The sequence below is a fragment of the Neoarius graeffei genome, chromosome 1 (assembly GCF_027579695.1).
Source record: "Neoarius graeffei isolate fNeoGra1 chromosome 1, fNeoGra1.pri, whole genome shotgun sequence".
Taxonomy (NCBI): Eukaryota; Metazoa; Chordata; class Actinopteri; order Siluriformes; family Ariidae; genus Neoarius; species Neoarius graeffei.
Window position 1 is genome coordinate 97,094,897 of NC_083569.1, and position 27,642 is coordinate 97,122,538.

At 41.4% G+C, this 27,642-nt stretch overlaps 1 protein-coding gene and 1 long non-coding RNA gene across 3 annotated transcripts in view; one reads left to right on the forward strand and one right to left on the reverse strand.

Annotated features, from left to right (window-relative positions):
* Nucleotides 1–27,642, reverse strand: part of LOC132885538 (immunoglobulin superfamily member 1-like) — an 80,688-nt gene that overhangs the window by 45,266 nt on the left and 7,780 nt on the right. The window contains exons 4-10 of the mRNA XM_060920300.1: nt 6,373–6,642; nt 5,992–6,261; nt 4,751–5,020; nt 4,370–4,639; nt 3,117–3,383; nt 2,736–3,005; nt 330–596 (exon numbers count right to left, since the gene is read on the reverse strand). Of these exons, the coding sequence (XP_060776283.1) occupies nt 330–596; nt 2,736–3,005; nt 3,117–3,383; nt 4,370–4,639; nt 4,751–5,020; nt 5,992–6,261; nt 6,373–6,642 (1,884 nt within the window). The remainder of the gene's footprint in view (nt 1–329; nt 597–2,735; nt 3,006–3,116; nt 3,384–4,369; nt 4,640–4,750; nt 5,021–5,991; nt 6,262–6,372; nt 6,643–27,642) is intronic.
* LOC132873590 (uncharacterized) lies at nt 19,625–24,680 on the forward strand. 2 transcript variants are annotated; one of them, XR_009651581.1, is made up of 6 exons: nt 19,676–19,696; nt 19,823–19,892; nt 19,991–20,146; nt 20,279–20,333; nt 20,725–20,878; nt 24,021–24,680. It is a non-coding gene; the product is annotated as an uncharacterized LOC132873590 (long non-coding RNA). The 2 variants fall into 2 exon arrangements; XR_009651579.1 differs by lacking the exon at nt 19,823–19,892 and having other exon boundaries at nt 19,625–19,696.

The window sequence follows — 27,642 nt, forward strand, 5'->3', positions numbered from 1 at the left end:
CTCGACTCGAGCATGTTGATGTTTCTGAAGCAGTAACTTTATGAAGCCCCTTTTACAGCCTCTGAGCTGCTTGTTAAAAGAGTTTTACAGGTTTTGTTGGTGACATTTTCTCCCAAATCTAAACTAGTGTTGTGTCACCAGTTCACCTCACACCAGCGCTGCTCAGCTGTGATCACACTGTCTCTCTTTAATAACTTTCATAACATCAGTTAGTTAAAAGAGTTCTCTGTATGTCGTTGTCTAAATATTGCTATATTGTGACACTGTTCACATGGTGTTTATATGTTCAGTGTTGTACAGAATCATTTAACAGAAAGCTTCTTACTCACCAATAACATTTACCCAGAGTGCATCACTGTAGTCTGTGTAGTAGACTGGGTTTCCTCTTCCAGCTCTGCACCAGTACTGACCTCCATCAGAGACTCGAACTGATCTGATGGTGTAGTCGTGTGTTTCAGTCTCAGAGCTCTGTGTGGGTGTGCTCCAGTAAAACTTCCATCCAGCAGACTGCAGCTTCAGTGTACAGTACAGAGTCACTGAGTTTCCTGTCAGTGCAGCTCCTTTAAGGTCTGATCTGAGTTCAGGTTTAGGTTTTTCTGTTAGAAATGAAACACAAGCTCAGGGTGTGAAGTCTTTACCGCACTAATCACTTCTACAGTGAAACACAGTATTACTGTCTCTGTGATGACGCGCCCTGTACATAAACAACTTTACCTTATGATGACTTTTCTATTGTTTTGGAATTTTAAACTCGACAGATGTTGAGGATGAAAATAGTGATATTAAATTTAAATGTTCACTGTGATCAGAGTGAAGGTCAAACAATAACTACTGTGTTATGATGCAGATCTTCAGTCTCTCTCTTCTCTATACCATTTTATTTCAAAGGGTGTATCGAGTAAAAGTGATTTTGAGTCACTGAAGACATATTGGAAATGTTACGTCTTGTTTTTTTTTTCTTCTGAACACTTGTATTTTGCCCAAATGTCAATAAAAGTGATTAGTGTTGCTGCCTGACATAGACAGACAGAAAAACACACACACCACTAAAATTATTTGAACACAGCAGAAATCTGTACCTCCCACTTTACCTTATTCACACAAAGTCCATCAGTCCCTCATTATTTCTCATCTATGAAAGTGTGAAATTACTTTACAGCAGTAATATGCTGTGGGCTTCTCAGGAACAAGTAGCCGACATGCAGTTATGTTGGAGCTGAATAATTTAATATGTAGTATTATGCGTGTAAGCAGTGATTTACACATTAAGCTGTTATTCCCTACATTCCACAGGATGGGATCAGTTCTCACAGTCTGTAATTTTTTCTAAAAATACACCTCTAATCTCTATCAAAGCACATCCTCATGATGTCAGGGACAAAGAATACCACTGAGAATATTTTTCTGGAAATCAGTCAGTTTCTATTTTAGCAATAATTAAAGACAAAAAAAAGAGACAAAGTGAGCCAACACAAAACAACACATTCAGACAAATAAAACAAACCATGCAGTTAATGATGAAAGAAACGCCACTGTATCATCAGAGGACAGAACGATCTGTCTGCACTTAGCCATAAGAAATAAACAAATGCCTCAGATGATGGAAGACTTAGTGCTTGCTTATGAGTGAGCACACACTGATATCAGCAGAAAGCTGTGAAAGCAATCATGAATTTTAATCAAATTTTTAAAAGGTAATCTCTCTTTTAACTATCGTGTGTTTTAATTATTGTGTTGTAAACAATGATGGTTCATCAGGAATGAGGATAATATTAATACATGAATCAAATTCAGCCTCATCTTCAGCATTATTATTGGTCAAGTGTGCTTGTATGTACAAGGAATCTGATTGACAGCAATACCCAGCACTTACAAAAAAAAAAGGAGACATACATGGATGTTGTACATAAGAGGATATAAAGGACAGCAGAAATAAGAACACAAACTTTTCAACTGCACAGAAACGTCTCCAGCACCAGTTCATCAGCACTCTACTAGAGAAGAACGGCTGATGTCCAAAAATAGTGAAATTGAATAATCTCCTTATTCTAGGAATGAGCCACTAACAATGACTGCCAACATGATGAGGATGAAACCGGAATTAAAACAGATGACTATCGACACTAATTAACTACACTAGCATTAATAGTATGACAAAATAAAAACATAATTACTTATTAAAATATAATAATTAAATCACATTAGCAGCTTCCTTTTAGCTCCCATATTGTGTCTAATTAATGTTTCACCATTAAGATGAAATGCTGCAGTGGGCCGTGAGTCCTCAGTCACGTGAAAAATGCATGTAAACACTTTCAAATCTCATCATCTCTAGCCGCTTTATCCTGTTCTACAGGGTCGCAGGCAAGCTGGAGCCTATCCCAGCTGACTACGGGCGAAAGGCGGGGTACACCCTGGACAAGTCGCCAGGTCATCACAGGGCTGACACATAGACATGACAACCATTCACATTCACACCTACGGTCAATTTAGAGCCACCAGTTAACCTAACCTGCATGTCTTTGGACTGTGGGGGAAACCAGAGCACCCAGAGGAAACCCACATGGACACGGGGAGAACATACAAACTCCACACAGAAAGGCCCTCGCCGGCCACGGGGCTCGAACCTGGACCTTCTTGCTGTGAGACGACAGCACTAACCACTACACCACTGTGCCGCCCCACACTTTCAAATGTTATTGAAATAGACAATATGTGAGATAAAACACACTCACCTGATACAGTCAGTGTAACAGCATCACTGGTCTGTGTGTATGTTGGGTCTGATGACTGTGTTCCTTTACATGTATAAAGACCTTGATGAGAGGTTTCAACATTATGGATTGTGTATGTTTTCTTTTCTGCAGCATCTCTGAGTTGTTTATTATCCCTATACCAGTGATACCACCAGGATCCTCCAGTCCGTATGTCACATGTGAGAGTGACGGATTCTCCAATGAACACATGCCCAGCTGGCTGTATGTTCACCTTCGGCTTTGGTCTCACTATACAAAGATAATAAATACTTCAATGATTACAGTATCGCAACATCAACAATTATTCACTGTCTTCCTAATTTCTTAATCTGTAGTGAAAAAGTAGAAAAGATGACGTACCGCTCACTATAATCGTGACTGGATCACTGAACTCTGAGTCATAGTTTCCCCTCTGTGCTTTACAGGAGTAATTTATTTGTCCTTCATTAGAGAGCGTCTCATTGTGTGTGTTGGTGTCTCGGGCTCCAGACAGGGGATTTGATTTCTGAGGATCTGTGTACCAGAGAAACCTCCATCCAGTCGACTGCAGATTACAGCTCAGAGTAACTGTGTCTCCAGTGTAGATGGAGCTCTGAGGATTCACACTCACAGTCGGTTTGGGTTTTTCTGTTGGTATGAAATTATCAGGGTATCAGAGCTGTTTTTAACTTCATAAAATAGGAATTATTTCAGTCCTTTCTGGACCTTTTGATTCAACATTTATTGAAAAAGCTACAGTTGAATGATTTTTCTACAAAGTATGTACGCAGCTCTTTAGATAAAGATGCATTTGTCTTTATGAAATTCACGACTGAACTGAAGTTCATTGTATTTATATTTAAGTTTACTTTTTCCATGTGTTGTTTGAAACTGTTGTGTTAAATTTGCACATTTGTGTTCATGTACAAAAAAAGAAATCATTTCAGGTGTCAATCACATGACTTTGTATCCAGTGAAGCCATGATAGAGATCTTTTCTAAAACAAGCACTTTTTAGCGAACAATTAATGATCAACTAGTTTTTTTTCTTGTTTTTTTTTTTTTGCCAGTAGAATGGTAACAGTGCTATCGGCCCGATTATCAAGGGCAGAAGATTTGATGAAAACCAGACGGGCCTGTAGGTAATTTTGCAGGAAGGTATGGGATCAGAGTTTCCTTATAGTTCTCATAGTGTAGAACCCAAAAACCCTGGCTGACAGACCCAAGACAGCATGTTGTGTAAACTAAACAAGTTAACAGGCATCACAGAATTCAGCAACTTGTGAAACACAACAGTTATTAGTACAATAAATGTCCTGAGATGTGTCTGCAAATTTGATGAGCGTTTCATACAGCAGGATAAAGATGATTTTTTTTAGTTTTGCTGTGTCAGTATATGGAATTAAGGTAGAGGCTAATTTTGTGTGTGTGTGTGTGTGTGTGTGTGTGTGTGTGTGTGTGTGTGTGTGTAAAAAAAAAACTACTTGTATGTGCGTGAGGCAATTGAATATTTAATAATTAAGATGAAATGCTGCAGTGGCCCATGACAGAGTCCTCTGTCACATGTGAAAAATGCATGTAAACACTTTTAAAATTTTAATAAAATAGACAATATGTGAGATAAAACACACTCACCTGATACAGTCAGTGTAACAGCATCACTGGTCTGTGTGTATGTTGGGTCTGATGACTGTGTTCCGTTACATGTATAAAGACCTTGATGAGAGGTTTCAACATTACGGATTGTGTATGTTTTCTCTCCTGCAGCATCTCTGAGTTGTTTATTATCCCTATACCAGTGATACGACCAGGATCGTCCAGTCTGTAGGTCACATGTGAGAGTGACGGATTCTCCAGTGAACACATGCTCAGCTGGCTGTATGTTCACCTCCGTCTTTGGTCTCACTATACAAAGATAATAAAAACTTCAATGATTCCAGTATCGCAACATCAACAATTCTTCACAGTCTTCCGAATTTCTTAATCTGTAGTGAAAAAGTAGAAAAGATGACGTACCGCTCACTATAATCGTGACTGGATCACTGAACTCTGAGTCATAGTTTCCCCTCTGTGCTTTACAGGAGTAATTTATTTGTCCTTCATTAGAGAGCGTCTCATTGAGTGTGTTGGTGTCTCGGGCTCCAGGGGGCAGGGGATTTGATTTCTGAGGATCTGTGTACCAGAGAAACCTCCATCCAGTCGTCTGCAGATTACAGCTCAGAGTAACTGTGTCTCCAGTGTAGATGGAGCTCTGAGGATTCACACTCACAGTCGGTTTGGGTTTTTCTGTTGGTATGAAATTATCAGGGTATCAGAGCTGTTTTTAACTTCATAAAATAGGAATTATTTCAGTCCTTTCTGGACCATTTGATTCAACATTTATTGAAAAAGCTACAGTTGAATGATTTTTCCACAAAGTATGTACGCAGCTCTTTAGATAAAGATGCATTTGTCTTTATGAAATTCACGACTGAACTGAAGTTCATTGTATTTATATTTAAGTTTACTTTTTCCATGTGTTGTTTGAAACTGTTGTGTTAAATTTGCACATTTGTGTTCATGTACAAAAAAAGAAATCATTTCAGGTGTCAATCACATGACTTTGTATCCAGTGAAGCCATGATAGAGATCTTTTCTAAAACAAGCACTTTTTAGCGAACAATTAATGATCAACTAGTTTTTTTTCTTGGTTTTTTTTTTGCCAGTAGAATGGTAACAGTGCTATCGGCCCGATTATCAAGGGCAGAAGATTTGATGAAAACCAGACGGGCCTGTAGGTAATTTTGCAGGAAGGTATGGGATCAGAGTTTCCTTATAGTTCCCATAGTGTAGAATCCAAAAACCCTGGCTGACAGACCCAAGGCAGCATGTTGTGTAAACTAAACAAGTTAACAGGCATCACAGAATTCAGCAACTTGTGAAACACAACAGTTATTAGTCCAATAAATGTCCTGAGATGTGTCTGCAAATTTGATGAGCGTTTCATACAGCAGGATAAAGATGATTTTTTTTAGTTTTGCTGTGTCAGCATATGGAATTAAGGTAGAGGCTAATTTTGTGTGTGTGTGTGTGTGTGTGTGTGTGTGTGTGTGTGTAAAAAAAACTATTTGTATGTGCGTGAGGCAATTGAATATTTAATAATTAAGATGAAATGCTGCAGTGGCCCATGACAGAGTCCTCTGTCACATGTGAAAAATGCATGTAAACACTTTAAAATGTTACTATAATAGACAATATGTGAGATAAAACACACTCACCTGATACAGTCAGTGTAACAGCATCACTGGTCTGTGTGTATGTTGGGTCTGATGACTGTGTTCCGTTACATGTATAATGACCTTGATGAGAGGTTTCAACATTACGGATTGTGTATGTTTTCTCTCCTGCAGCATCTCTGAGTTGTTTATTATCCCTATACCAGTGATACGACCAGGATCCTCCAGTCTGTAGGTCACATGTGAGAGTGACGGATTCTCCAGTGAACACATGCTCAGCTGGCTGTATGTTCACCTCCGTCTTTGGTCTTACTATACAAAGATAATAAAAACTTCAATGATTCCAGTATCGCAACATCAACAATTCTTCACAGTCTTCCGAATTTCTTAATCTGTAGTGAAAAAGTAGAAAAGATGACGTACCGCTCACTGTAATCGTGACTGGATCACTGAACTCTGAGTCATAGTTTCCCCTCTGTGCTTTACAGGAGTAATTTATTTGTCCTTCATTAGAGAGCGTCTCATTGAGTGTGTTGGTGTCTCGGGCTCCAGGGGACAGGGGATTTGATTTCTGAGGATCTGTGTACCAGAGAAACCTCCATCCAGTCGTCTGCAGATTACAGCTCAGAGTAACTGTGTCTCCAGTGTAGATGGAGCTCTGAGGATTCACACTCACAGTCGGTTTGGGTTTTTCTGTTGGTATGAAATTATCAGGGTATCAGAGCTGCTTTTATCTTTACAACATAAGAATTAGTTTTGTCCTCTCTCTGCTTTCTGATTCAACATTTATTGAAAAAATTACAGTGGAATGATTTTTTTGACAAAGTTTGAACGCAGCTCTTTAGATAAAGACGCTTTTGTCTTTATATTTATGAAATTCATATTGAACTGAAGTGTAAAGTTCAAAGTGTTCACTGTTAAATTTGCTTTTCCATGTGTTGTTTGAAATTATTTTGTTTAATCTGCACTTTTGTGTTCGTATATAAAAAATAAATAATTTTCAGGTGTCAGTAACATGACTTTGTATCCAGTGAAGCCATGATAGAGATCTTTTCTAAAACAAAACTACAAGCACTTTTTACTTAACAATTAATGATCAGATATCCGTCCAATATTTGTAACCGCAGGGTCGCAGGCAAGCTGGAGCCTCTCCCAGCTGACTGCAGGCAAGAGGTGCAGTACACCCTGGACAAGTCACCAGATCATCACAGTAATGATCAAATTGTTTTTTTTTTTCAAAACCAGTAGAATGATAACAGTGTGATCAGCCTGATCATCTTGTTATAAACTCTTGTTTTATCTTCATTCATGATAATGATTTGTCCCATTACGGTCCTCATTTAAAGTGTTTGCAACAAACGAAATAACAAAAGTTTATTGAGTTTTTTTAAAGGTAAATAGGTAAATATTAAACATGTTTTGGTTACACTGCTTGTAAAGGATATGAAGTAAACATTTGTAAAATATTTCAGCAGAACTTGAGAATGATTTATTGTTTTACAATATAAATAATGGTGCAGGTCTGTTAGACCAAAGACCAACAAGTTTTGGCTGCTCCTGTTAGGGGTCACCACAGTGCATCTGTTCCACATATTTGATTTGGCATAGGTTTTACACCGGATGCCCTTCCTGACGCAAACCTCCCCATTCTATTCGGGCTTGGGACCGATACTAAGTATGCACTGGCTTGTGCAACCCCAGAGGCTGGGTATATTACCTAATCTGCATGTCTTTGAACTGTGGGGGAAACCGGAGCACCTGAAGGAAACCCACACAGACACGGACAGAACATGCGAACTCCACACAGAAAGGCCCCCGTCGGCCATGATGTTCAAATCTGGAATCTTCTTGCTGTGAGGCGACAGAGCTAACCACTGCACCACCATGCTGCCCTGTTAGGCCCATGAACACTGAGTGTAGAACAATAACATCGCCACACAAGGTTTAATAGATTACTGATAAACTTCCCACGAACATTTTCTGTGTTTTCATTTGCGTAGAGTGTTGAGAGAATACAACCCCAATTCCAAAAATTTGGAATGCTGTGTAAAACATAAATAAATCAGAATGTGATCATTTGAAAATCATGTAAACCCGATATTTCAATGAAAATAGTACAAAGACAACATATCAAATATTGAAACTGAGAAATATTAGGATCTCATCTCTCATCTCTAGCCGCTTTATCCTTCTACAGGGTCGCAGGCAAGCTGGAGCCTATCCCAGCTGACTATGGGTGAAAGGCGGGGTACATCCTGGACAAGTCGCCAGGTCATCACAGGGCTGACACATAGACACAGACAACCATTCACACTCACATTCACACCTACGGTCAATTTAGAGTCACCAGTTAACCTAACCTGCATGTCTTTGGACTGTGGGGGAAACCAGAGCACCCGGAGGAAACCCACGCAGACACAGGGAGAACATGCAAACTCCACACAGAAAGGCCCTCACCGGCCACGGGGCTCGAACCCGGACCTTCTAGCTGTGAGGCGACAGTGCTAACCACTACACCACCATGCTGCCCAAATATTAGGATATTTTGAAAAACACATGTTCAATTTGAATTTGATTCCAGCAACATATTTCAAAAAAGTTGGGACAGGTGCATGTTTATTACTGTGTTGCATCACCTCTACTTTTAACAACACTCTGTAAATGTTTGGGAACTGAAGAGACCAATTGCTGTAGTTTTGAAAGTGAAATGTTGTCCAATGTTGCCATGCAGCTGTAATCAGTGCAGAAAGCAGTTTGGCATCGTCTTACTGAAATAAGCAAAGAGATCTGAAAATGATGTCATCTGGATGGCAGCATATTGCTCTGAAACGTGTTTATATCATTCAGCATTAATGATGCCTTCCCAGATGTACAAGCTACCCATGTCATGTGCACTAATGCAACATCATACCATCACAGATGCTGGCTTTTGAACTGTGCTGATACCAAGCCGGATGGTCCTCTGCTCTTTAGCCTGAATGATGTGGTGTCCAAGATTTCTAAAAAAAAATTTCTACTTTTGATTCATCAGACCTCGGGATAATGTTCCACTTCACCTCAGTCCATCGTAAAAGAGCTCGGGCTCAGAGAAGGTGATGGTGTTTCTGGATATTGTTTATATCTGGTTTTAATTTGCATTTGTGGATGCAGTAATGAACTGTTTTCACAGATGATAGTTTTCTAAAGTGTTCCTGAGCTCATACAGTGATTTCCACTCCAAACAGCACAGTGGTGTAGTGGTTAGCACTGTCGCCTCACAGCAAGAATGTTCTGGGTTCAAGCTCAGTGACCAATGGGGGCCTTTCTGTGTGGAGTTTGCATGTTCTCCCGTGTCTGTGTGGGTTTCCTCCAGGTGCTCCATTTTCCCCCACAGTTCAAAGACACACAGTTAGGTTAACATGGGGCGGCCTTGGGCTGAAGTGCCCTCGAGCAAGGTACCGAACCCCTAACTGCTCCCCGGGCGCTGTAATATGGCTGCCCACTGCTCTGGGTGTGTGTGCGCGTGTGTTCACTACTTCAGATGGGTGAAATACAGAGGATGAATTTCACTGTACTTGAGTGTGCATGTGACAAATAAAGGCTTCTTCTTCTTCTTGTTCTTCAAATGTCTGTTTTTAATGCAGTGTCGCCTGAGGCCCCAAAGATCATGGGCATCGAATGTTGGTTTTCATCCTTGTCCCTTATATACAGTGATTTCTCTGAATCTTTGAATGATATTATGTACCATAAATGATGTGATCCCCAAATTCTTTGCAATTTTAAATTGAGGAACATTATTCTTAAACCGTTGTGCTATTTGTCTTTCACAGAGCAGTGAACTCCTCCCCATGTTTACTTCTGAGAGACTCTGCCTCTCTGGGATGCTCTTTTGATATCCAATCATGTTACTGACCTGTTGTCAATTAACCAAATTAGATTTTTTTTTTTTTAGCATTACACAACTTTTTCAGCCTTTTGTTGCCCCGTCCAAACTTTTCTGAAGCATGTTGCTGGCACTAAATTCTAAATGAGAATATATTTTTGCAAAAAACAATACAATTTCTCAGTTTCAACATTTGATATGTTGTCAGTGTACTATTTTCAATTAAATATAAGTTTTCCATGATTTGGAAATCATCCCAGTCTGATTTATTTACATTTTACACAGTGTTCCAAACTTTTTGGAATTGGGGTAGGAGATGAGAGTTGAGTCGATGAGCAGATTTGTGTTAAATTTTCACAAAGATGTATTTTAGTGTGTGAATCAAATAAGTCCCCAGTGCATGTTCTGCACATCATGGCCTTTCAATCTTGTCTCAGGCTAACCTAAAACCTTCAACCCTATACACATAATTCATATACAAATGTGTGCAAAAGCCTATTGCTTGAAATTCTTGTACAATGCCTTGAAAAAGGATTCATACCCCTTGAACTTTTTCACATTTTTCCACCTTACAACCACGAACTTAAAAGTTTTTTATTGAGATTTTATGTGATAAACCAACACAGAGTAGCACATAATTGTGAAGTGAAACGAAAATGATAAATGGTCTTCAAAAGTTTAAACAAATAAAAATCTGAAAAATGTGGTGTGCATTAGTATTCAGCCCCCTGTACTCTGATACCTCTAAATATAATCCAGTGCAATCAATTGCCTTCAGAAGTCATCTAATTAGTTAATAGAGTACCTACTGTGTGTAATTTACTCTCAGCATAAATACACTTGTTCTGTGAAGGCCTCAGTGGTTTGTTAGAGAACACTGAAGAACAAACAGCATCATGAAGACCAAAGAACTCACCAGACAGGTCAGGGATAAAGTTCTGGAGAAGTTTAAAGCAGGGTTAGGTTATAAAAAAAATCTCAAGCTCTGAACATCTAAAGAAGCACTGTTCAATCCATCATTCAAAAATGGAAAAAGTATGGCACAACTGCAAACCTACCAAGACATGGCCATCCACCTAAACTGACAGAGCGAGCAAGGAGAGCACTGGTCAGAGAAGTAGCCAAGAGGCCCATGATCACTCTGGAGGAGCTGCAGAAATCCACAGCTTAGGTGGGAGAATCTGTGCACAGGACAACTATAAGTCATACACTCCACAAATCTGGCCTTTTTGGAAGAGTGGCAAGAAGAAAGTCATTGTTGAAAGACAGGCATAAGAAGTCCCATTTGCAGTTTGCCAGAAGCCATGTAGGGGACACAGCAAACATGTGGAAGAAGGTGCTTTGGTCACATGAGACCAAAGTTGAACTTTTTGGCCTAAATGCAAAGCGCTATGTGTGGTGGAAAACTAACACTGCTCATCACCCTGCACATACCATCTCCACTGTGAAACATGGTGGTGGCAGCATCATGCTATGGGGATGCTTTTCTTCAGCAGGGACAGGGAAGCTGGTCAGAGTTGATGGGAAGATGGATGGAGCCAAATACAGGGCAATCCTAGAAGAAAACCTGTTGGAGGCTGCAAAAGACTTGAGACTGGGAAGGAGATTGACCTTCCAGCAAGACAATGACCCTAAACATACAGCCAGAGCTACAATGGAATGGTTTAGATCAAAGAATATTCATGTGTTAGAATGGCCCAGTCAAAGTCCAGACCTAAATCCCATTGAGCATCTGTGGCAAGACTTGAAAATTGCTGTCCACAGATGCTCTCTATCCAACCTGGCTGAGTTTGAGCTATTTTGCAAAGAAGAATGGGCAAAAATTTCAGTGTCTAGATGTGCAAAGCTGGTAGAGACATACCACAAAAGACTTGCAGCTGTAATTGCAGCAAAAGGTGGCTCTACAAAGTATTGACACGGGGGCTGAATACTAATGCACACCACATTTTTCAGATTTTTATTTGTTTAAAATTTCAAAGACCACTTATCATTTTCATTTCACTTCACAATCATGTGCTACTCTGTGTTGGTCTATCACATAAAATCTCAATAAAAAACTTTTAAGTTTGTGGTTGTAAGGTGGAAAAATGCGAAAAAGTTCAAGGGGTATGAATACTTTTTCAAGGCACTGTATTCATTTTCAATTTAACAGCTATAGACACGATGCACCGATATCATAAAACCACATCACATTTGTTTATGTCATCATACTGGATGGAAAATGAATGGAGCAGCAGCTGACTCGCAAAAAATGAAGCATATATGTTTACATGCATACCGTAAGCGATTATCCATCCATTATCTGTAATTGCTTATCCTGTCCAGGGTCATGGGCAAACTGGAGCCTATCCCAGCTGACTATGGGCAAGAGGCAGGGTACATCATGGACAAGTTGCCAGGTCATCGCAGGGCTGATACATAGAGACAAAGAACCATTCACACTCACACCTATGGTCAATTTAGAGCCACCAATTAAGCAAACCTGCATGTCTTTGGACTGTGGGGGAAACCAGAGCACTTGGAGGAAACCCACACAGACACAGGGAGAACATGCAAACGCCACACAGAAAGGCCCCCATCAGCCACTGGGCTCAAACCCAGAACCTCCTTGCTGTGAGGCAACAGTGTTCACCACTACACCACCATGTCACTGCATAAATGATTCATTTCTCTACAATTGTTTGAGCAAGACATTTTATTTTGCATGAACAAACATATTAAATACTTTTATTCCAGTTGCAATTGTTTGAGACTACATGGGAAGCCCTTAAACATCTCACTGTGAATCAGAGATTTGCTTGGAGGCTACAGTGGTGGTATAATTTGTAAATTGCAAAGACATTGAAAGTAAAAAGTTCTGTTGGATTGTTTCTGAAATTTGTTGTTTAAGTCTAAATAGCTTTCACCTCTTCAGCTAGCAGCTTAGCAACTTTTGGCAGGAAATGGCAGACAATACTAATGTTGATTTTACATTACATTACATTACTGGCATTTTCAGATGCTCTTATCCAGAGTGATATACAACATACCCAGAGCAGCCTGGGGAGCAGTTGGGGGTTAGGTGCTTTGCTCTAGGGCACTTCAGCCATTCCTGCTGGTCTGGGGAATCAAACTGGCAACCTTTTATTTGATTTTAGAAAATACCTTTGATGCTCATACTTATGAGAAAATTAAAGAAGAGGGCAGAGATTGGTTTAGAGTCATGGGGAGATCCAGTGTTGACATTAAAAGCATAAAAATATCAACTGAAAAAAATGTATTACCAACAGTTTTGAGGTCATTTGTTTATATTTTCTGAATTCACAAATCAGCATGATCAAAATAAGCCAATATTCATGTTTTTTTGTTCGTGTACAACATTTTTATAGCTTGCAGAATTCTGAATAGCAAACCGCAAACTAATTTTCCAAGAGGGATTAAAAAGTTTCTGAAAAGGATGCAGTAACCATGCGTCTCTACTATCTCAGTTCAGAGATATTTAAAGGGTAAATAGCAAAATACTTCCGATCATCAAGTCCAGAGGATGAAACTGCATTGAAAACAACAGCTGATGAGCCATTTACAGTTGAAGTGTTCACTGCATAGCCATCTATACACAGTCAGAGTCAAATCTTTGTGATTTATCTCTGCAATCCACCTGTTTCTATTCGTAGGATCAACTGGTGCAGCTGGACTCCTGTAGAAAGATAGCCTATCTCTTGACTCATCATAATGACTGTGACACCCAACAGCAGAGCAGGAATTTATCATGATTTTTTGTTCAGAATCATACAATCCAGCCACTGTTTGTTTCCATCCAACATGGCGGTAAACTCAATAAACATGCCATGATGATGTCACGTGCACCACCTGCAGCATTGAATATATATATATATATATATATATATATATATATATATATATATATATATATATATATGGGATTAAATTAATGCCAAAAAGATTTTGAGCTTGTGAAATGATGTTTCAATTTGTAAAAAGTTTTGCAGCTGTAGAAATATTTTGTGCATGTGTGAAAAGTTTTGTTCGCACAGATATATTTTTGCTCTGTAAATACGTATGGTAACCTGGCAAATAAACAAGACTTGTAATACAGTGGTGGAAAGGGAAACAGAATTCTGAGGGGAATGGAATCAACTACTTGACCATCTCCCTCTGCTTTCTAACAACAGGAGCAGCTACCGAGCCTTATCAGCAAGCTACAAACTTGGATCAGTGCCATTTGGATGTTTAGTCAAAGATGTCAGCAAAACTATATGGACTGATCTAGAGGATGAGGTTGTAACTTTCCCCACTGAAGATCAGTGGAAGCAGCTCCAGAATGATTTCTGCTATTTATGGAACATTTACAACTGTGTTGGGGCAATAGGTGGTAAACACATCAGAGTCCATGCCCCAGTCATGGTAGTAGGAACTTCCACAAAGGATAGTTGTATCCTGATGGCTGTATGTGATGCCAGGGCATCAATCTATCCATTATCTGTAGCCACTTATCCTGCTCTACAGGGTCGCAGGCAAGCTATCCCAGCTGACTATGGGCAAAAGGCGGGGTACACCCTGGACAAGTCGCCAGGTCATCGCAGGGCTGACACAGAGACAAACAACCATTCACACTCACAGTCACACCTATGGTCAATTTAGTGTCACCAATTAACCTAACCTGCATGTCTTTGGACTATGGGAGAATCCGGAACACCCAGAGGAAACCCACGCGAACATGCAAACTCCACACAGAAAGACCCTCGTTGGCCGCTGGGCTCGAACCCAGGACCTTCTTGCTGTGAGGCGATGGTGCTAACCACTACAACACTGTACCACCTACAAATAAAATTGTGTTTTCAAAACCTTATTTAAGTAAAAGTATGTAAGTATTATCAGCTTTGGAAATTCCCCTTATTGAGTTCAGGACAATAGGCTCAGCTGCCATGTGTTGGAGTTTACCCCAGTGAATGAGAGGGTCGCCTCTCTGTGCCTTCGGATTGGGGAGAGGGCTCTTGCTGTTGTTTGTGCCTACGGGCCGAATAGCAGTATAGAGTATCTGGCCTTCTTGGAGTCCCTGGGAGAGGTACTGAGGGGTGCTCAGACTGGGGACTCCATTGTGCTACTGGGGGACTTCAATGCTCACGTGGGCGATGACAGTGACACCTGGAGGGGCGTGGTTGGGAGGAATGGCCTCCCCGATCTGAACCCGAGTGGTGTTTTGTTATTGGACTTCTGTGCTAGTCACGGTTTGTCCAAAACAAACACCATGTTCGAGCATAGGGGTGTCCATAAGTGCACGTGGCGCCAGGACACCTTAGGTCAGAGGTCGATGATAGACTTTGTCATTTCATCTGATCTCCGGCCCTATGTCTTGGACACTTGGGTGAAGAGAGGGGCTGAGCTGTCAACTGATCACCACCTGGTGGTGAGTTGGATCCACTGGTGGAGGAGGAAGCTGGACAGACCTGGCAGGCCCAAACGTATGGTGAGGGTCTGCTGGGAACGTCTGGCCGAGCACTCTGTCGGGGGGGGGGTCTTTAACTCCCACCTCCGGGAGAGCTTTTCCCAGCTTCTGAGGGAGGGGGGGGACATTGAGTCTGAGCGGACCACGTTCTCTACCTCCAATGTGGATGCAGCTGTTCGGAGCTGTGGCTGCAAGGTCTCCGGTGCCTGTCGTGGCGGCAATCCCTGAACCCGGTGGTGGACACCAGAAGTAAGGGATGCCGTCAAGCTGAAGAAGGAGTCCTATTGGGCCATGTTGACCTCCAGGACACCTGAGGCAGCTGACGGGTATCAGCAGGCCAGGCGTGCCACAGCTCAGGCAGTTGCGGAGGCAAAAACTCGGAACTGGGAGAAGTTCGGGGAGGCCATGGAGAAAGACTATCGGTCGGCCTCAAAGAAATTCTGGCAAACCGTCCAGCGCCTCAGGAAGGGGAAGCAGTACTCTGCCAACACTGTTTACAGTGCGGGTGGGGAGCTGTTGACCTCGACTGGGGACATTGTCAGGCGGTGGAAGGAATACTTTGAGGATCTCCTCAATCCCACTGTCATGTCTTCCATTGAGGAGACTGAGGCTGATGACTCAGAGGTGGACTCGTCCATTACCCAAGCCAAAGTCACTGAGGTGGTTTGCAAGCTCCTCGGTGGCAAGGCACTGGGGTGGATGAGATCTGCTCTGAGTATCTCAAGTCTCTGGATGTTGTGGGGCTGTCTTGGTTGACACGCCTCTGCAACATCGCGTGGCGGTCGGGGACAGTGCCTCTGGAGTGGCAGACTGGGGTGGTGGTCCCTCTTTTTAAGAAAGAGGACCGGAGAGTGTGCTCCAATTATAGGGGAATCACACTTCTCAGCCTCCCAGGGAAGGTTTACTCCAGGGTACTGGAGAGGAGAATTTGACCAATAGTCGAACCTCGGATCCAGGAGGAACAATGCGGTTTTCGTCCTGGTCGCGGAACACTCGACCAGCTCTATACCCTTCATAGGGTGCTCAAGGGTTCATGGGAGTTTGCCCAACCAGTCCACATGTGCTTTGTGGCTCTGGAGAAGGCATTCAACTGTGTCCCTCGTGGTATTCTGTGGGGGGTGCTTTGGGAGTATGGGGTTTGGGGCTCTTTGCTAAGGGCTGTCCGGTCTCTGTACGAACGAAGCAGGAGTCTGGTTCACATTGCCGGCAGTAAGTCAGACCTGTTCCCAGTGCATGTTGGACTCTGGCAGGGCTGCCCCTTGTCACCGGTTCTGTTCATAATTTTTATGGACAGAATTTCTAAGCGCAGCCAGGGGCCAGAAGGAATCCTGTTTGGGAACCACAGGATTTCATCTCTGCTTTTTGCGGATGATGTTGTCCTGTTGGCTTCTTCAAACCAGGACCTTCAGCATGCACTGGGGCAGTTTGCAGTCGAGTGTGAAGCTGCTGGGATGAGAATCAGCACCTCCAGGTCCGAGGCCATGGTTCTCGACTGGAAAAGGGTGGCTTGCCCTCTCCAGGTTGGTGGAGAAGTCCTGCCTCAAGTGGAGGAGTTTAAGTATCTAGGGATCTTGTTCACAAGTGAGGGAAGGATGGAGCATGAGATCGACAGGCGGATCAGTGCAGCCTCCACAGTGATGCGGTTGCTTTACCGGTCTGTCGTGGTGAAGAAGGAGCTGAGCCAAAAGGCGAAGCTCTCAATTTACCGGTCGATCTATGTTCCGACTCTCACCTATGGTCATGAGCTTTGGGTAATGACCAAAAGAACAAGATCGCGGATACAAGCAGCCGAAATGAGTTTCCTTCGCAGGGTGGCTGGGTGCTCCCTTAGAGATAGGGTGAGAAGCACAGTCACTTGGGAGGAGCTCGGAGTAGAGCCGCTGCTCCTCCACATCGAGAGGAATCAGCTGAGGTGGCTCGGGCATCTTTTTCGGATGCCTCCTGGATGCCTCCCTGGGGAGGTGTATAATCACAGTATAATCACAGAAAAATTTTATGTCTCCTCCATGAGACAAATAATCAATAATGTACTAGTTAAGCTGTAATCGTTTTGCTGGAGGCGACAAATATTATCATGATGAAACCGTGTGAAATTATAACCAACGTTATGGAAGCTAGTTGGACAGATAATGGAATATAGTCATTGTGGCAGCAGGGACTTGGTTGGGCATCAGCTGTGGACGGAGAGGAGGCAGGGAGAACCAGCAGGTAACATATGATGAGTCCAGTGGCGGCTGCTGGTTTTTAAAACAGGGGAAGCCCATTTTACGCATTCATCGTAAAACCTGTAGGCCGGATATCAAAGCATAGAAAGGTGTGCCCCATTAGCATAGTGAACTAGACAACCCTACCTAGTGGCAGAAAGTATTTTTGCTTGTACATTTCATGTTATAGTCTGGCTTGCCAGGCTAGTGCCTCATATCCTTAATCAAAAATATCAAACATCCAAAAATCACTGGCTATTCAACGAAGAGCCTTGAACATCATACCCTGATATGCAACACAGAGTCTTTAACACAACACCCAGCTGTGCAACACATCCTTGAACATCTTCTGCAACACAGTCTGGAAATTCATAACCAGGTAGGCTATGCAACACACAGAACCTTGAATATTATACCCAGGTATAACCTATAACACAGAGCCCACCATTCTCTTAACATTACTGAACAATAAACACACTTCAGATTCATGAACATTATATGATGCACACTATTTATACACAAATTCTGCCCTCCGCTCCTTTTCCAGAAAATGGTCTGTGACCCTGTCATACTCGCTGGTTGTGCTTTCCAGAGACTTTACCAATTTCTGTTAGCAGCTAGCACTGCAGATCCCAATAAGGCTCAAGCTAGCCTACAACCAGATTGAACTACAAATGAAATAAACGAGTGAATTCACGAATGATCAAACTGATAGAATGGATGAAAGTTAACGGAGCCCAACGAGTAATATTTACATTTATTTACAGAGTAATGTACAGAGACATCAATGAGAAGAAACGTTTATATGAAAAGAAATTCGGACAGCACTTTGGCACACAACTACACTTTCTCGACATCCGCTAGGGACTGATCATGCTTCCGTGTTCCTCGCCGACGCCGAAGTACAGAGCCCGCCGCCCTCATGTCTTTCAAACACTACCATCCTTCATCAGCCCGGCTTCTTGCCCCTCCCACTGTCTTGTTAGTCCCAGAGAAGCCCAGCTTCCCTGGAAGTGACGATTTTGTGGATTTTAACCAATAACAACTAGCCGAAATTGGCTGTTCAGAGCCGTCTCATAGACTGCAACGGATACCCGGCTGCCAGCACATAGAGCCCATTGAAATAAGAAAGTTTACAGCTAGTGTTGCCAGATTGGGCAGTTTTAAGTGCATTTTTGCGGGTTTTGAACATATTTGGCTGGAAAACGTCAGCAGTATCTGGCAACGCTGGTTACAGCCTGGCAGCAAAGCGATTCTCGTAGCGAACTGCAAGTTCGTCAGACATCACACAAATAAGTTACAGGATAGTTATGAACGTAAATACAATCTTGGGCATATATTATGTTATGCAAGTTATTGTTTTAATGAGAATTCAACATCATAGATGCCGCAGTTTGGGGAGAGAATTTTAGGGGAAGCTCGGCTTCCCTTGTTGTCTCTGAGAAATCGCCCCTGGATGAGTCTCACCCTTGTTGGATTACTGGGAATTTATTTTTGTGTATCTCCTGTGTTCTTTCACGAGAAGCTGCTAAACAGAGAGAGAGAGAGAGAGAGAGAGATGAACAGCGAGCACTGTGTGTGTGTGTGTGTTGGAGGCAGTGGTTACGTTAGACTTTTTCATTGTCCGTCATTTTGACGGACAGGGTCGTAAAAATTCCGTCATTGTCCGTTATTATCTGTCATTTTATTTTAACTTTTAAATGACAATGTATATAGGCTATAAATGCTATATAGTTATTTAATAACTTGTGTTTTCATGGACTCATTTTCATTTAAAAATTAATTCACAGAACAAGCTTGTATTATTTAATCATTTATTTATGTATTTATGATGCAAAAAGATGAACAGAGATTCTGACGTTCGGTCACTTGTGAACCCATTTTCCCTCCGCTAAAAACATTGCGGCTGTTGTGCCTTAACGGGCATACTGTATGAACAATGTTATTTTACAACGTAGCAAGACAATTGCAGTTAAAATATGAAGAGTCCACTACAACGATTTAAGTGACAATCTAATTTGACCTGTTTGCGTGCACTGTAAAAAATGTCCGTAATTAAAAGGTACGAACTACCATATTCTTAGGAGGGAATTTTCCGTAATATTATTCTACGGATGATTTACCCGTATTTTGAAGAACGCAATGCATTGTGGGAGAGACTGTCTTCAGAGGGAACGCAGCCGCCGCTTGCTCGCTCTCTGCTGTCTAAGTGAGTTGGAGTACTGCACTTCTGTGGTAAATAGTATTATTAATAATAAGTTACACAGTTAATCAAATCATCTTTGTATGTAGTTCAATTTAATCGGCTACAGCCTGGAATCATGTCGTGAGTCTAGTCTTTTTTAATATCTTCCACGACAGCTATCAGAGCGGTCAAGATTACCAGCCAACTTGTGATGTCTTAATAGGCTAGGATCTACATCCCGTAAATGTAGGGTATCGGATTTCTATAGACTTACAACATACGTTATAGTTTTGTCTACATTATCATGACTCTGTTGTCCTGTTTCGCTTTTACTTAATTTTTAGCGTCCACAATCCGTTTGGCCGCCCAAGTTGCTAGCTAAGTTAGCTCAGCAAGGCTCATGTTGGTAACTGAACAGACGGTTAATAGCTATATTGCTGATCTCTGGGATCGCAAAATTCTTCAGAGAAAAGCCTGAACAACTCTTCCACCCAAGTGAGGTGGGTTTATAAATGTTTTATCACTGTGTTATTCATGATGAACTACAATGTATTTGTATGAGGCATACTGTTCTGGATGGAAAAATAGTTATTCAGCTATTCAGTATTTCTTCTTTTATTTCCTAACAACAGGAATCTGCTGCTGCCGCACTACCACTGCAAAGCACACCTTGCATCCTTACCATGGGTTTGTAATCTGTTTGATATTTAAAAAAAATATGTGTTATGGATTTGATTTCACTGTCTATCTTCCTCATTCCTCACATGCTTCTTCTCTCCTGTCTTTTTCTCCTGCTTCTCGCTCCCTTCTTTGTCTCTTCCTCTTTCCCCATTCGCTTTCTCCCTTCTTGTCTGTTCTGTTTTCAGAAACTCACTCTGTTTTGTTTGTGAAATAACTTTTTAATGGGTGGGCTTATTTCCATCAAGTCTTGTGTGCTAAAACTCTATGATCGGTGCATGAAGTAATAGAAGTTTGGAAGCCAGCACTTTCAAGGTGGCCGTGGAGTTCATAATTAAGTATCGTGTTCCACCCGTTTTCATTTGTTAATATATTCTCTTATGAATTTTACATGTTTAAGGTGATCATCATTACAAAATCGCCGTGGACCAAGAAGTCGTAAACAACCACATCAGCTCCATGATTGTAGCTCTGAGCTACACTTTTGCTGCATTTTATGTTTTTAACATAAAGTACCCAAAAGACATGGCTCTCACACTGGAGTTCATTCAAAGGTAAGCAACTCTTACTGTTATGTTTTTTTTTTGTTTGTTTTTTTTGGAGGGGGGGCACAAGCAGTTTTGCTGTGAAGGCTACTGTTTAGTACGGCAGACGAGCGACTTCGAGCGACTTTTGAGTAAAACCATGCAAATTGGTACACATATCCATCTTGGTATGCTGATTAATATTAGATATGGAGGCGTCGCGATGCTAAAGATGCTAAATTTTCAAGATGGCCACCAAATCCAATATGGCCAACCCATATTGATGAAACTATCAGGTATTTTGTTGTAAATGCATGAAAATTGATACAGTTAGCTCTTGATATGCTGATTAATATTAGAAGTAGAGGCATAGCAGAAAAAAAATCTGATTTCTCAAGATAGCCGCCAAATCAAATATATCTGACCCATATTAGTATAACCACCATGCACTTTGCAGTAGGAGCATGCAAATCAGCACAAATATGCTTCATATGTTGAGCAATCTAGTAGTTGGCCATATTTGATTTGGTGGCCATCTTGCAAATTCAGCTTTTTTTGTGACGTTTTTGTGACAGTTATTAATCAGCATATCAAGAACTGTGTACCAATTTCCATGCTTATACTACAAAGTGCCGGGAGGTTTCACTAATATGGGTTAGCCATATTTGATTTAGCGGCCATCTTGAAACGTCAGCATTTTTCGCAATGCCTCCATTTCTATTATTAATCAGCACATGAAGAAGTAACTGTGTACCACTTTCCATGCTTTTACTACAAAGTGCCCAGTAGTTTCATTAATATGGGTTTGCCATATTGGATTTTGCAGCCATCTTGAAAATTCAGCATTTTTCGCAACGCCTCCACATCTTATATTAATCAGAATATCATGAAAGATATGTGTACCGATTTTTATGCTTTTACTCAAAAGGGCACGGTTTGGCCCTTTTTTGTCGCTCATCCTTCGTACTATATGGTTTATTCAGCATCTTTCCTCCACATTCTTTGTCTATGACAGCCTATGGAAATGTATGGTAAATGGTTGTGACAGATCTTTTTTCCATAATGTATATGGCAGCCAATAGGACCATGTGAAAGAAAGTGGTGAAATTTGGCACACACATTCTAGACAGTCCCCTGATTCTTTTCAACAAGTTCTATTTTGACACCTCACACACAATTCAAAAGCTCAAAGTTTTTCAACTTTCAGCCTCTGCCAATTCTGATTTTGTGAGAATTGAAAATAAAGTGCAGCCCCATAATGCACACCGTTCCACTAGTGGAACGCTGTAATGGTCATTGTAAAGTTAACAAACACAGTACTCTACACTAGAAAAGTAGATCCACCGCGCTCCTGTTCCTCACTATCTGGTGCGTCACGGGAAAGGACTGAGTTCTAATCAGTGAAGAAAATCACTGGAGCATCTCAGATGTGGAAAAATCTTTTTCTGCTTTTATTGAGCAGTGCCAAACTAACGTTTCGACGTTACCGCGTCTTCATCAGAGTCGTTCATCGGGTTTTTTTCGACTCTGATGAAGACGCGGTAACGTCGAAACGTTAGTTTGGCACTGCTCAATAAAAGCAGAAAAAGATTTTTCCACATCTGAGATGCTCCGGTGATTTTCTTCACTGGACAGTACTACACTACTAACAGAGGGCCATTAGTACTGCACTACGACTTGGTCATTGCCATTCTGGTAACAGCAAATGTATAAGGCCATGTCTCAAAGGGTTAAATATTGTACTAACTATTTACAATTTGTTTTGCAATGAATCCATTAGGCTCATTTCATGTGCAATCAGACGCTTTGGGGCTGATTTTAATGAAACTTGATTTTAATGAATATTTACGTAAGTAATAAACCAATGTACCAAAGTATTGTATAGTATAGTATAAGTTTTGCAGCTTAAAATGTAGAATTTTTGGAAATTCAAAATGGCGGACATGAAGAAGATCCCACTTTTCATGAATGAAAAGTGCAATTTTCCGAGTCATTATGAATACTTAAAATTTCATGGTGGTGGTAAGTATTTGTGAACAAGGTGACATTTGTGAATGGGCAGAATTAATTCTGGAAATACAGTATTAAATACAGTGCGCCTTTAAGGTAGAAACAGACTAAGAAAGTTTTGATTAATAGTGTTGGACACCATACATTTATCCTTGATTATGTCTGTCAGGGTAAGTCACATAGAAATGGTTTTGATTTAGCTTGGAAGCTCTTTTCTGGCTCTACAAATTACACAACCAACATGGGATACAACAATCATCAGAATATTATGATAGATTATGAGATATTAAAATATTGTCATTTGAATTTTAAAAAGCTACATTAAAATGAGTCATTTTTCTACTTAAGTTGGGGTATTATAACATCTCCTGAAAGTTTGGTCTTTGGTCCTTGTCATATAATTTGACGTTTAGGGTGAAATAAGTTGTAATAAAGTAGTTGTAGTAGTACAGTAGTATCAGAGAAGGTTAGCCCACCTGATATACGGTACGTACCCAACCTGTCACTCCGCCCAAAATAGCATGAGCATTTTGGGTGGAGTGTCAGATGGGGAACTCCTGTCAGTTGGGGTACTCTTCTCTGGCATTACTCTATTACAACTTTACTACAACTCATTTCACTCTAGAAGTCGCATTATCTCTGCAATGACTCTAGAGACCAAGACCACACTTTCTGTTGATGAAATTGACATGATATCCTACCTATCCTGTCCTAGGCAAAAACTGACTAATTTTAAAATACAACTTTTTCTATATTCAATATTTAGTATATTAACATCTCATAATTCATATTCTGTTGCTCGCTGTATTCCCTGCTCTTTGAGCTATTTGTAGAGCCAGATAAGACATCATCCAAACAATCTCTGTGTGATTGATTGACATAAACAAGGATGAATGTACAGTGTACCACCCTCTTAATTAGACATTCTTAGCTTTTTCTCCCTTTTTATTGATGCCAGACTCAGGCAAACGTAGTTCTGGGATTCTACCTTCCCAGTAAAAAGGCATACCAAGTTTCAATAAAAGTTTCAAGTTTCAATAAAATCCGTGCGGGTCAGGCCCCAAAGTGTATGATTCAACTAGCTTGCATAAGCAAATTCTATGTGTTAAGTCATAACATCACTCCAACAGCATATCTAAAAATACTTTAAATATTCTTTTAGAGTTTTCCTGGGAATAAATCCAGAACGAGGGTCAAAGGCTGAGAAGAAGGGAAAGAAACACCCTCACTTGCCCCCAAGACTTCTGAAGTTCTTGTGTGAACTGAACAGTTTTGAAAACCCCTGGATGGAAATGTGAACATTTGCATGCATGTGCGCGCACGCGCGCACACACACACACACACACACACACACAAAGCTGAGTTTCTGCTGAGGTCTGGAATGCCCCTCAACTCCCACCCCTTAATCGTTTAGGTGCGTGTTTCTTTTTTTTTGTTCTTTCTTAAGAGACTTTGAAACCTGTTTGTTGGGAATCATAGACCTCACCCTTCAATCCAATTTAAAAGTTACAAATATCAAATCATTTTGTGGGTTTTGTATGTTGCATGACGTTCTTAAAATGACAGGGTGCTAGTCATAATGAATACTTGATGAAATTTGTGGTGGTGTTAAATATTCTTGAATTAATTATTTGTGAATTAACAGCATGACTTCCCATAGACCTGTCCCTTCAATCCAATTTAAAAGGTACAAATATCAAATCATTTTGTGTTTTTTGTATGTTCTTAAAAATGTCAGTGTGCTAGTCATAATGAATATTTGATGAAGATAACATCTCTGAATTCATAGCATGAATTATTGAAATAAACTACTAAAATGGCATCTCACCTTGTGTAGACGTGTGTAATGTACTGTATTAAAAGACTTAACTTTGTGTAGATGACAAAAACAATCTCTGTTTATATATATTAAACTATCACATATTGGTAATGCATATTCAGATTCATATATTTGTCCTTAAGACATTTTTTTCCTAGTTTGGACAGAAATCGACTTTATATCTAAGGGGTTATCAGTTTTCCACTAAAAGAAGTGTCTGTGAAAGAACCGAATTTACTGTAAATCCACAGAATTCTCCTTTCTTATAATGAAGGGGAATACATGTGAATGAACAGAAAGTTTATTGTAAATCTACGGAATTCTCCTTTTCTATAATGAACGGGAGTACATGTGAATGAACGGAGAATGTATTGTAAATCTACGGAATTCTCCTTTTTATGATGAACAGAAATACCTGTGAATGGACAGAGAATTTACTCTAAAAATACGGAATTCTCCGTTACAGAATAAACGGAAGGGCCGTAATGTAAACGGAGAAGTTACTGGTAATTTACTGCCAGGACTTTATCCGGTTTTTTACGGAATTTTTTTTTTACAGTGTGAGCTCAAACCTTCCTTCTGGCCCGCATGGATTTAAATTGGGAGCTCGCTTGTGCATAATCAAAGTCGTCAATGGAGACTGCTGCCAAGGCAATTGTCATTAAATTTTGCGTCTTTGCCTCGGACAGACGACTTCTCATTGACGTTTTAATTTTATTCTGAAGGCTGAACCCGCGCTCTGCTGCGACACTGGAGACTGGAATAACCAGCGCCACTTCAGCCAAAGTTCTGAAACATTTCTCCCAGGGAAGTGATCAGAAGCCGGCAAGAGCCTCTGAAAGTTGGATTTCCCGACCCTGCTAGTACTCTCTTCATAGGGAGGAAATCCTGCAGCATGCGGTCTTTCTGCACCAGTGGTGCAGCTGCACCCCGCGTCTCGGCTCGGCGGAGCCTGGAACCTGACACGGAAGGTCTTAAATAAAACGAAGTTGTGTTTAAATGTTAGTTTGTCTACCCGTGCTCTCATTAAAATGATAGTTTAGCAGATATTCGAGCAGTGATGTTCCTAAGCTTGCTGGGGAAGAATACAATAAATCGACATTTGTTTCATTTTAAAAACAAGAAAACAACTAGCCTAAATGAGCACTACTGCATTAAGACGTACAGGCAGGGAAACGACACAAACAACCCAATGCATCTCTTTTTTTAATAGCAAAAATGACGTGTCTTCTGCAGAGAAGGGAAACATTAATCCATCTCACTGTGCTAGTGGTTAGAAAAGTCAGAGCGCGGTCAGGAGCGCGATGGGGGGGAACAGCCTTGCGCAGTGGCTACAATGTATACATGAGTAGCCTATGCACTGAACATCAAGACTCGCCGCAACGTCGGCTCAGATTGAAAGTGACGGCAGTGAAGACTATGTATACTGTATGTAAGAAAACTCTGCCACAACTTGCCAATCATTTCAATTATATGTTTCATTATGTTTTCTCATCTCATCTCATCTCATTATCTGTAGCCGCTTTATCCTTCTACAGGGTCGCAGGCAAGCTGGAGCCTATCCCAGCTGACTACGGGCGAAAGGCGGGGTACACCCTGGACAAGTCGCCAGGTCATCACAGGGCTGACACATAGACACAGACAACCATTCACACTCACATTCACACCTACGGTCAATTTAGAGTCACCAGTTAACCTAACCTGCATGTCTTTGGACTGTGGGGGAAACCGGAGCACCCGGAGGAAACCCACGCGGACACGGGGAGAACATGCAAACTCCACACAGAAAGGCCCTCGCCGGCCACGGGGCTCGAACCCAGACCTTCTTTGTTCGTGTTTTGTGAGGGACAAGGCTGTGAGGGAGAAGGCTGGAAGCGAGAAGCCTGGATGTAGGGAGAGAGTGTGAGCACTGAACAAGCGCTCAGAGGGGCAACACCTGGGTATGAACCTGAAGTTTCAACAAAACCCTCTTCTCTTCTCCAAGTTTGTGCCTGCTTGCATCTTTATTCAAAGGGAATACAGAAAATTTACTTCACACTCCAACAGTGGACTGTTCGCTGTGGACAGAGAGGAGGTGTGAGAGAATTTTGTCTCAAGCTTGTGGTTTTAAGCTTCAGAATGTGTTGGGATTCCCGGCTTTCTATCTCTGGGGCAACAAAAGGTGTGAAGATGTCTGTCTCTGTATCCACAGTTATACTTTTGATACATTGTTGACTAGGTTAGAAAGACTGCTGTCCCATTTCAACATTGCATGAGCCTCGCACCTCCAGTCACACACTGGGGACACGGAAACACACACACCCTCACACACAGACAGACACACACCCCCACACACCCCCCACATACACAGACACACACAAACTGTTTTAGCTTGCTACATTTTTTTTTTTGAGAGAGAGAGAGAGAGAGAGAGAGAGAGGGGGGGAGGCGGCATGGTGGTGTAGTGGTTAGCGCTGTCGCCTCACAGTAAGAAGGTCCGGGTTCGAGCCCCGTGGCCGGCGAAGGCCTTTCTGTGAGGAGTTTGCATGTTGTCCGCGTGGGTTTCCTCCGGGTGCTCCAGTTTCCCCCACAGTCCAAAGACATGCAGGTTAGGTTAACTGGTGACTCTAAATTGACCGTGAGACACTATGGTTCACTATGTGAGTGTGAATGGTTGTCTGTGTCTATGTGTCAGCCCTGTGATGACCTGGCGACTTGTCCAGGGTGTACCCTGCCTTTCGCCCATAGTCAGCTGGGATAGGCTCCAGCTTGCCTACGACCCTGTGGAACAGGATAAAGTGGCTAGAGATAATGAGATGAGATATGAGAGAGAGAGAGCATGGTGAAAATGTTGTATTATTTAGAATGAATTTACGATTGACATACTTGGGAGGTATTTTAACATCAAGGTCCTTTCAGCTGAGCCTAAGTACATTTTGAGTTTAAATGTTTCCACGACCTCACGTAAATGTGATCATCTTGTGTT